General features: G+C 43.8%; 1 protein-coding gene across 1 annotated transcript; it reads left to right on the forward strand.

Annotated features, from left to right (window-relative positions):
• The first annotated feature begins 291 nt into the window (after window positions 1-291).
• LOC145417838 (roundabout homolog 1-like) lies at window positions 292-11,086 on the forward strand. Its single transcript, XM_080286459.1, has 5 exons — window positions 292-307; window positions 4,006-4,584; window positions 7,394-8,610; window positions 9,079-9,388; window positions 10,275-11,086. Exons 1-5 carry the CDS (start codon window positions 292-294, stop codon window positions 11,084-11,086), a joined length of 2,934 nt encoding a protein of 977 aa, XP_080142585.1.
• Window positions 11,087-11,514: the final 428 nt, after the last annotated feature.

The raw sequence follows: 11,514 nt of genomic DNA on the forward strand, positions 1-11,514 counted from the left end.
CATTTTCTTCCCTCTTCATGCATAGCTCCTCCTTAGTTTCATCTATTTCCATTTGAAAAGTTTTCTCCAGTTTATTCACTTTCGCTACTAATATATTATATGTTTCCATGTGTATGTGTGTGTGTGTGTGTGTGTGTGTGTGTGTGTGTGTGTGTGTGTGTGTTGAGGGAGATGGGGCTATATGAAGTCAATGGGTGTGGAATAACAGAGGTTAGTGCTGTGAGGTGGCTAGACAAGATGGAGTGGGTAGGCAACGGGTAACAGTAACTTCCTTTGGTGAGACAGAACAGAATGAGTGAGGGACAAGGTGAGAGACTTTGGGGTGAAGGAGGGTTATGTAAGGGATTGTAGGGATGTGGCCAGATATGGGGTCTATTACTGGGTTTCTATAACTATTACTATTACTTTAGTGGTTATCTATTATATTACTATTACTAATACTTGGTCATCTATTACTATTAATATATTATTAGCAATAACGGTAGTAATTGAAAATGGTTATCATTTTCATTATTGCTGGGAGGCTGTCCCTCGTAAAGCACAAGAATGTCTTGGTCATTTGATGGCTAGTAGTTCACTCTCCATTCTGCACGGTCTCCTGTGGTGTACCTGCATCATGTAGAGCAGTCAAAAGATAACTAAGGTCTAAGTTGAGAATGTTATTTTAAATGACAAAGGGTAACCAGAATTGATAATTGTTTCAAGTAGATCAGTACAATTTCAAGGACCGTATATAGCCATTGGCCAGTGAGGTACCGTAGTTCATTATATTGAAAGAATAATTTGCCACATTTAACTTTCAAGTTCTTGGAAACACAAATTCCTATGTAACAAATTAAACTTCTGCTTAGTTCAAGTGTTTTTTTTTTTTTATATACAATGCTGCATTATTTAAATAAGTGTCTGTAACAGGAAAATAATATGCTATTATCTATAACTTTGCCTTCTATTACTATTACTGTTACAGCCATGATTTTTAATCTTACTATTACTATTACTCTGAAAAGCTTGTAATAGTCTGTTACTATTACATATTACTCTTACCCCATGTCTGGATGTGGCTGCGCTAAACAAGGGGGCCTGTGACAGATTTTAGGTTCAAAGAGGGTTTTTAGATATTATAGGTAACGCGAAGCACGTGAATAAGGATGTTTATGCTTGTAGGGTTGAAGTTAGGATTCCATGGGCTTCAGTGATGAGTGAATGAAAGCGTGAACCATTCAGCTGGGCGAATTTCTAATAGTTTTCCTTCCACTAGATATTGTCCTAATCTATGGACCCTATCTCATCCCATCCTTAGGTGGAAAAAGATGTATGGATGATGATATTATTAGGAATGTGGAATGTGGATAAAATGAGTGAAACGTAATACGTGAGAAAAAGGAGGTTAGCATAATACAAAGAATTTTAGGGATGTAGATGGGGCGAATGAGAAGCAATGGAAGAGACTATAAAGAGAAAGATTGCTGCCATAATAGATTATATCGGTTACAAGAGACGATGACATAAATGAAGGCTGGCGAAAGAGATTTTATGGATTGTTAAACAGAAATGGGAGAAAGAGAGCTGACATGAGGGATTTAAGAGGTAATGGGAGAAGATGGGGTGAAAGAAGCTAAACAGAATGGATATTACGGATGATGGGAGAAGATGGAATGAAAGAAGCCTGACATAAGGGATTTTAGGGACAATGGGGGAGGCTGGAGTGAGGCTGGGATAACTGGAGAAACTTCTTCCGTATAAGAAACTTTCACAGTCATAGTAGAGTGCATGTTTAAGTGAAAAATAGCACTAAACTGAACGACTCATGAAAATAGTCACAATCAACCCTATGTTAACCTATACGTGCAGTAACCTCTTTAGTGTGATGATATACTTTTTGTTATATTTTTCCTGTTTTTGACCATTATAATGCTCTGTGGAGAGATCTTTCAAACTGCTGAGGTTAGAAACCGCCTTCATTAACCTGTTTAAAATGAGAGTTGAAAAAATTGAAACTCACAAGAATAAATTTCAAAAATACCTCCTCGGAGTGAAGGAAGCATCTCAGCAAAGGTACAGTATATTCAAGACTGGGGGTTGTGGTGTTCCACAAGTAGGTTTGTTTTCACATGACGGAAGTGGGTTGCTCACTGCTTTAGTAGTAAGTCGAGGCTGTATGAAATTTGATGAACATTAGTTACATGGGAGGAATGAGTGCTTTTGGGTACTAGTCAAACTTACCATTCAGTCTGACTGGTTGGCACAGTCTTAACCCTTAGATGAAGCGAAAGTTGTTGGAGGTTTTGTCAGCATAAAATAAACGTATTACAAATATGTTTTCTCTGTTTTTAGATTTTGGTGTATGACAGAGTCCCTAGAGAGGTGGTGAAGTGGGCAATGAGAAAGCTTGGCTTGGAGGAGTGGCTGGTTAGGGTGGTTATGGCTATGTATGTGGGTGCTCGCACCCTGGTAAGAGTGAATGGAGATTTGAGTGATGAGTTTTCCGTGAACGTTGGTGTGCACCAGGGGTCAGTTTTGAGTCCCATGTTGTTTATCATGGTACTTGAAGCCCTCTCACGTGACTTCAGAAACGGACTCCCGTGGGAGATGTTGTATGCTGATGATTTGGTGTTGATTGCAGAGAACGAAAGGGAGGCGGAGGAAAGGTTTAGGAAGTGGAGAAATGGTATGGGGCACAAGGGCTAAAGGGTAAATGCAGATAAAACGAAGGTGATGATATCTAGGGTTAGTGGCAGTACTGTCAAAGACGAGGGAGAGTGGCCATGAGCAGTTTGCCACAAGGGCATGGGAAGTAATTCTATCTTGTGCGGTGTTTGTGATAAATGGGTGCACAAGAGATGTAGTGGTATCAGAGGTAGACTGCGAGATAATGCTGATTTTATGTGTACTATGTGTCGGGGGAGCAGGTGGAGATTGTCAGGCATGAAAGGATTGAACTTGCTGGTGAATCTCTTGAGTGTGTGGAAGAGGTTTGTTATTTGGGAGACATGTTGTGTGCTGGAGGTGGGGCTGGAGCTAGCTCTGTGGCTAGGGTGAGAAGTGGTTGGAAGAAGTTCAGGGAGCTCTTGCCTCTTCTGACATTGAGAGGGCTCTCCCTACGTGCTAAGGGGTCTTTGTATGCAGCATGTGTTAGGAGTGTAATGCTGTATGGTAGTGAGACCTGGGCAGTAAAGGAGGAGGATATTTGCCGGCTCAGACGTACAGAAATGACTAGGATTAGGTGGATGTGTAGTGCGTCCCTGCGTGCAAGGTCTGGGGGGGCTGGGTTTACGATGGAAGAGGTGAGAGGTAGGACGGGACTGAAGTGTATTGGTGTTGTGATGAGGAGAGGTAAATTGAGATGGTTTGGACGTGTGGAGAGGATGGGGGATGGTAATTGGGTGAGGAAGGTGAGAAGTGTTAATATTGGGGGTAGGGTTATGAGGGGTAGACCGAGAAAGACATGGGACGAGGTCATTAAGTGTGACCTCAGGGTTAAAGGACTGAACAGGGAGGCTGCAATGGATTGTGCAGCGTGGAAAGTCGCCATTAGGTGACCAAGACCGATGCATACAAGCATGTTGGAGCCTTTAAAAATGAAACGACGAAACGAAACGACGGAGAGAGCCTTCCTCAGTTCTATTCTTGTCATATTCTCAGCATCTATCAGCTTTCATACGAAAATGCAAAGCATGGGTTCAGAAGATGCTTGTTATAATTTCTTTCGTTCCTACATTTGGAGTGTTGGGAGAAAACTTTTTTTTTTCCTTGATCGTATCAAAACTATAATGGAGACACCCACGTTCCTTTACCAAATCTCACAGACGATAATTGCAGACCTTAAGTAGGCAGTGAACATATTGTTAGATTTTATATAGGCCTTATACTAGTGGTCTCATGGTAGTAAAAAATCTTCCTGAACAATACGTGCTTCCATTTTTCCTTACTTTGATGGTCATACCTTATCCTATCCTTCAGTAGAAAGAGAAAGTCATGATGACAGTAATGATGTCTCCTATACAGGTGCGCCTCCAGTGATCAAGGAACACCCGAGCAACGTGGTGGCACGGCGCAATGACCCCGCCACTCTGAACTGCGCCGCCTCAGGCAGCTCCAGAATCCAATGGTTCCGGGATGGAGAGGAAGTGGTCACGTCATCACAAGATCAGCGTTCACACCGGGTGCTTTTGCCCTCTGGGTCACTGTTCTTCCTGCGGGTCACAGCCACCAGAAGGGACGGTGATGCGGGAACATATTGGTGTGTGGCCTCAAACAGCTATGGCACCACACGTTCAAAAAATGCCACACTCATTGTGGCCACATTGGCCTATGACTTCCAGCAGCAGGCAGACTCCTCTATAAAAGTGCTGGTAGGGGAATCCATCACCTTGCCCTGCCGGCCTCCCAAGGGCACTCCACCCCCCGATGTGACCTGGCTCAGGGACGGACACCAGGTCACCAACTCCAGCCGCATCAGTGTCAGCCAGGATGGTGACCTGATCATCACCTGGGCCGTTGAGCAGGACTCAGCCCAGTACTTATGTCGTGCCCACAATGCTGCTGGCGCCCGTCAGGCACAGCCATCTGACCTCACCGTCATGAGTAAGCTATATGTTTATGTGCTAATGATTACTCTTCCACCATAATTAAAAGGTAATATGTGCTAGACCAAAAATAGGTATGTCATATTTCAAAATCCCCAATATGTGTCTTCACTGCAACTCTGCTGGCTGTCGTGAGGAATCTCCATCTCACCTAGCCCTCATGAATAAATGAAATCCCTAATTACGAAAACAATTTATTTTTTATGTTCTTGTTGTGTCTGGGCTGTTTTCATCCGCTATGGGAAGACTTTTCAAACTAGTGGGATTAGGTGCAGCCTTCATTAACCCCTTCGACACAAGATGGCTTAAGTTGTGTACACTCACCTTGTGGTTATACAGTAAGAAAAAAAAATGCATCATGGGTTTCAGTGGGCTGATGGCAGAGTGTGTTTATGATTGCCAGTGGTTCATATTACTGTGGGTTAGTTGGCTCCCTAACATTTTTTTACCAATGTGTTTGGAATTACTATGCCAAAATATTTTATGGCTTATATGGCACTGTTATTATTATTATTATTATTATTATTATTATTATTATTATTATTATTTTTGTCGTTGTTGTTGTTGTTGGCATTATTATTACTAGTAAAGTGAGCTTTGTGAGCGAGTGGCGAGCGAGCGAACTTTTGTATATACTCCTGTCATCATAATTTCATCTTGGTATAAACATTCAACATTTTTGGTGGGGTAGTTGAGCAAGGAGAAGAATAATTGAGTTAAAATATTTACACTCTCTCTCTCTCTCTCTCTCTCTCTCTCTCTCTCTCTCTCTCTCTCTCACACACACACACACACACACACACACACACACACACACACACACACACACACACACACACACACACACACACACACACACACACACACACACACACACACACGTGCACTCAACATATGAATGTGAAAAACAACTCATACTTCGCACGTGTCACTTTCATAGTGCTTTAAATCGATTTCATAGTGGAGCATGTCAACTGAAGCCCTCGGTACATTCCCTTGGAAAGCTCGGGTTCCATGGGATATCTTTAGTCTCATAAGTAAATGTATAATTAAAAACATTTATTGAATGTATCTACTACCATACCTGCTGAAAGAATTTCTTCTCTATTTCACACAGTAAAAAAATTATCAGCCACTGAAAACCATCTCGGTGGGGCCATGTCGTGTCAGGCCGGGCCGGGTTGTGTAGGGGCTCTCATTTCTCAGCTGAATATAGAGTAAACATTGCCTTGCTACGCTTGCTTGCTCGTAATTATTAAAACTTCCACATTCCTGTGAGATTTTCTTCTTCTTATTATTATTATTAGTATTAGTATTATTACCATAAAACTGCCCACATCCAGGTGAGAAATCTTCTTGTTTTTGTCATTATTATTATTATTATTATTATTATTATTATTATTATTTAAAAACTGTGATATTTCAAAGGCTATTTGGTGTAGAGCCTTCACACTTCGTCAGCTCAGTCGGACAACTGTCCACTTCTTTTGCCCAAACATGGTAGCAATCAGTCAACTAGATCTTTGGATATTATCTGCATTAGAAAAAAGAGAGTCAGCCACGGTATCTCAAGAATCACCTAAGTTAGGAAGCTGAAATTTTACTACAAAATAGCCTTGAGGCGGACGCATGCCGGAACGGAGTATGATTCCAGTTGGTTGATTATTCCCTGAAAATGCCTGGGGATAAAAACTGGGACTTTCCCAGATATTCTGGATATCACAATTTTCCCTGAAGGATTTAAGCTAGAGCCACCAAACTTAGTGGACTTCTAGGCTCTGATGACCTAAGGTGACATACACAAGATCAGTGCCACTGACCTCGCCTGGAGTAAAAAAAAAAAAAAAAAAAAAAAAAGGACTTTTCCTGATTTTCCAGATGTCACCTAATTCTCCATGGACATTTAAAGCTAGAGCCACCAGACTTAGTGGACTCAAACTGTGTTGTCCTAAGGTCACATGCACCAAATCAGTGACTTTCATCTCACGTCCTTTTATAGCTCGGTTTCAAGTAGACAATGGCTGTTGGAAGTTTTTCTTTATCAAAATTGTCCTTGGACAAATTTATCATGTTCATGTAATTATTATTATTATTATTATTATTATTATTATTATTATTATTGTTGTTGTTGTTGTTGTTGTTGTTATTTCCATTTATACCATCATCATCATCATCTGGACCTCCTTTCCCACCCTAGGGCAGGGTGAGAAGCAGCACGTCCATTATTATTATTATTATTATTATTATTATTATTATTATTATTATTACTAGAAGTAGTGGTAGTAGTAGTAGTTGCAGTTGGATTAGTAGCAGCAGTAACCCAAGGCTCATCAGAACGTGAACTGCAGCTTCATTCCCTTTCTGTTTCAGTCCACTATTTTCCTTCTAGGGGAGAGCGAAGGAAGTGGAGAACGTTTGTATAACCAGACAGCAGAGCTGCTCAGTAATGTCAGTGCCACCATGCAAAAGTGACTCTCTCAAGCACCGTGCTATTATTATGTTTAATTAGTGGTACAGAATATAAATGTGTTAAATGCATAAATGGATTGTTAGACCGTTGTTGTTAGCTCCCCAGGCTCATCTGTATGTGAACCCAGTGAACTGCATGCTGAGATTGTCCCTTTTAGGCCAACTGATATTACCAGATATTTTTTTAAAAATAATCCTAATTTCATAAGAAAAGGGCCCCTTGTTTGCATCGTTACTGATTTGCCATATAGTTCATGCTGCATTGTCATTAAGAGGATATGATAGTATAATAACTTTGATACACAAATGTACTGTCAAGAAAATATTAATTCCCCCAGCACCGCCGTGGTTTGAGGAGCAGCCATCCAACACGTCAGTGGTGTCAGGTGCTGGTGTGGAGTTGAGTTGCCGGGTGAGGGGCTTTCCCATCCCGACAGTCACTTGGAGGCGGGTGGATGGAGGGATGCCAGTGGGAGGAGCCACTATCGAGGGCCACCGATTAGTTCTGCAGCGAGTGACGGTGGCGGACTCAGGTGTGTATGAGTGTAAGGCGGAGAGTGAGGCGGGTGTGGCCACTGCCAGGGCTACGCTTATTGTGCTAGATGCTCCAGTGCTGATCCAGCGGCCTCAGCATCTTCAGGTGATCCATGGCAATGAGGCACAACTGAGGTGCCGTGTGGAGGGTCAGCCTCAACCCCTCGTGCTGTGGCGCCTCCCCACTCCCGACAGGGCGGCTGTTTTGCCCCCTGGTCACAGCATTGGCCATGCTTCAGTGTCAGATGATGGCAGTATTCTCCAGCTGCATCACCCAACCACACAGGACACCGGTGTTTACTATTGTTGGGGCATTAACAGTGGTGGAGCAGTAAGTGTGCAAACAGAAGTGGTGGTGGTAACAGCACTGCCTCCACCAGTAGTGGGTGTGGGACCTAAGGACCTGACAGTGGCTCCCGGAGGAGTGGCCAGGTTCTCGTGTGAGGTGGTGAGTGAAGCAGCAGAAGCAAGTGTCACCTGGTGGTACCGGTCCGCCACGCACCTGCCATCACATCAGCTGAGCCAGCTCCCTCACCAGTCACGGTTCTCACAGCTGGAGAATGGTGCCCTCATCATCAAAGACGTGCGGCTTGAAGACGCTGGGATATACAGCTGTCATGTAACGGCAGCAACAGGCAGTATACAGCAGGAGGCGGTGCTTAATGTAGTGGAGGACACAGAGCCAAAGGATTTACCAGTATTGCCACCACCACCCAGCAAGCCCCGTATACTGGGTTGGAACCAAACTGCAGTGCATCTAAGTTGGCTGCCCAACTCCCAGGGCAGCAAGACTGGCCACCAGTGGTATGCTGTGGAGTACTGGCGCCAGGGATGGTCTGAGTGGCGGGTGGCTGATGCTGTCATCACAGAAGAATCATGTGTTGTCAGTCATCTGTCCCTAGGCAACACCTACACTTTTCTGGTGCGGGCTGTCAACAGTCATGGAGCATCGTTCCCCAGCCCTTGGTCTGATCCTGTCACTACCAGAGTCAGCCCACACCCCACGCTCACTGCAGACCAGGTACGGTGTGTATAAATTCTAAGTTATGTTGTGAAAAGATTCCTTGTATAAGAGAATGTTTTTGCTCATATAAATACTGAGCACATCCTTATAAGTGATTATTAGTGACGAAAATGCTAAAACAAAAAAAAAGTAATAATATATATCTTACGAGACCTCTGTAGGTAAAGAACGGTTAGACCCCTTCATAAATACCGGGTGGTCGGTAAATTGCCATCCCCAGTCGTATGTGTTGCTAGGGACGGCCCAGTCTGTTTTTATGAGGCATGAAGATATTTTGGCTGCATCATGACATTACTTATAAATCTTCTAATCACTGGACATAAAAAAATGATAGTATAAAGCATGAAAAAGGTTATGGAAAGTAGAAAATGATGCATGGTATAGACCTGTAACGCGACTGAGGCATACCTGCAACACTTAAGAACTGACCAGCCTATTATATGAACCACTCTGTGCCTCCCTCAGGTGCGTCAGGTCCAGCATCGTCTGGCACGTCCTCTGGTAACTCTAACCAAGGCCACGGCCACAGCAGCAAACAGTGTTAGACTGAACTGGAGCTTCCTGGAGCCAATGGAGGACTTGGTTGATGGGGTGCTAGTGTACTGGTTGGCGGAGGGTGGCAGTGTCAAGGTGACTACCGTCCTGGGCACCTCATCCACCTATCACCTCCACAACCTTCATCCCAACACGCCCTACACCTTCTTCGTCGTACCCTTCTGGCACACCATCGAGGTCACGCCATCCAACTCGTACCACCTCACCACACCCGAGGACGGTAAGTTTTGCACATTACACATTTTCATCCTCTTATTACGTTTCTAAATTAAACAGTATCGACACTAATATTATGTAAATTAAATAATGGAGAGTATCAGGGTGTAATTTGAACAACAAATCACTAAGAAAAAGGTGCTAACAGTTTAAAGTTTCCAGTGCCTAGTGTAGCCTAATATAACCCTAGGTTTCTTCCAGCTTCCGCATTTCAGGAAAGAAAAATCAGTATGATTATTTTCTCTGGTTTGCTACCAGTTCTCTGCTTCCTGTCTTCTTGCTTCTGGATCCTGCATTACTCTGTCCTTAGCTAGGAAAAAAATCGCAGTGATGATGATGGCAACGTTTTGACGACTGTTTTCGGTTTGGGAAAGGCTTGTAGAATTGGAGGGGGTAGGCGTAGCCCTCACTGACCCTTTTCAATAGAAGGATGCTTCCTAAGTTGAATAAAATATTTTGGAGGTAGTAGGAATAAAACTAAATAATGCATCCTTGGCAGTAATTTGTATATCAAAGACACGTGGGCTGTTAGATATTGTATGATAACATCATCTACTAATGTTGTTTGAGGCTAAGTATAGAAATGCTTACACCAAGCACTGGAAAATCTGTGTTTGGGCTATATGCCAGTGGTCATAGACTAAACGATGTGTCCTTGGTTCAGTCAGAATCATATGTACAGAAGCATTTAATATAAATGTTAAAGAGATAGGTACAAGTAAGGACTCAGATAGATAGATTGAGAAACATATAGACAGATATATATAAACAAACTGATTGGGATAGATAGATAAACTGATAGTGATAGACTGAAAAATAGATAGTACTTAGAGTATTACTGTTACAACCTAACCTTAATTTAAACCAAATGTTCACTCCTGTCTTTCCAGTGCCACTGACTGCGCCAAGTAATGTGGTAGTAACAAGGCAAGAGGATGGTCCAGTGCTGATCGAGTGGTCGAGGGTTAGTAATAAGGAGGCGCAGGGGGAGGTGATAGGATACATGGTCACACTCAGCCACAACGGTAGTCAGGTTACCAAGACAGTTAATACACCTTACCTGGAAACTCGTGATTTAATTCCCGGACACATTTATACTGTGCGTGTGGCGGCGCTGACAAGTGCTGGAGCAGGACCTTTAAGCGCTCCTGTAGTGGTGGAGGGACAGGGGTTGGCTAGGGCAGCGGCGGCCGGGGAGGTGCTTCACGCCTCACCACAGGCAGTATGGTTGGCGTACTTGCTGATTCCGCTGGTGCTGTTACTGGTGCTTGGTATAGCGTGGTATTTGTGGAAGGTACGGCACAAGGCACCACCAGCCAGCCCACCTCATGCACCTCCACTGTACCAGGACCCTTCCATCAATATGTACAGTGACTACAAGGTATGGCGGCCGTCTGACAGTGATAAGGATTCCAGCTTATCCTCCTCACGACTACTCAAGCCAGGTCAGATGGTTAATGAATACGCAGAGCCAAGGGTGCTGCGGCCCAATCACACTACCGAACCATACGCCACCACGGCCCTACTGGCCCCATCACCACCACACACGTCCTGCTGCCACGTAAATGATCAGTCTGTTGGGGTGCAGGTCAACTGGGCTACCATCCTGCCTCCTCCGCCAACCTCACCACCACCAGAACTTGACCTGGGGCAGCCATGGCAGCAAGGGACGGCGCCCGGGACATACTCCAGGCCAATATGATAATATGGTTAGGGGAGACCTCTACGGGAGCCTTGTGATGCCGACTCGGAGCACACATATGAGCCATATGCACAGGCTACCTCCTCCGACGGATTCCTCGCCTTTAGTAGCCTTCCACGTTATGATGATAATAAAGTGCATGTTGAGTGCCCTGGCCAGCCACCATGCAGAAATACGCACTAGCAGTTGTATCAGTGATAAAATGGTAACGTATCTACTGTGATGGATGAACCATTCGCACATACTGAAATTGGGGTGCGTCGACAAGTTTTAGCTAAATTTGGACTTTCATAACAGTGACAAGAGTGTAATGTATTTATGGGGAAAATGTACCCCTATTCTGAAACTGATGTGGATTAACAACAGTTTCGGCTCAGCAAAGATACCGTATTCAGATCAAAAGAGGGTCTAGTTCTGGCGGAGGATTT

The sequence above is a fragment of the Coenobita brevimanus genome, chromosome 111 (assembly GCF_032717465.1).
Source record: "Coenobita brevimanus isolate Jiangsu-jjx chromosome 111, ASM3271746v2, whole genome shotgun sequence".
NCBI lineage: Eukaryota > Metazoa > Arthropoda > Malacostraca > Decapoda > Coenobitidae > Coenobita > Coenobita brevimanus.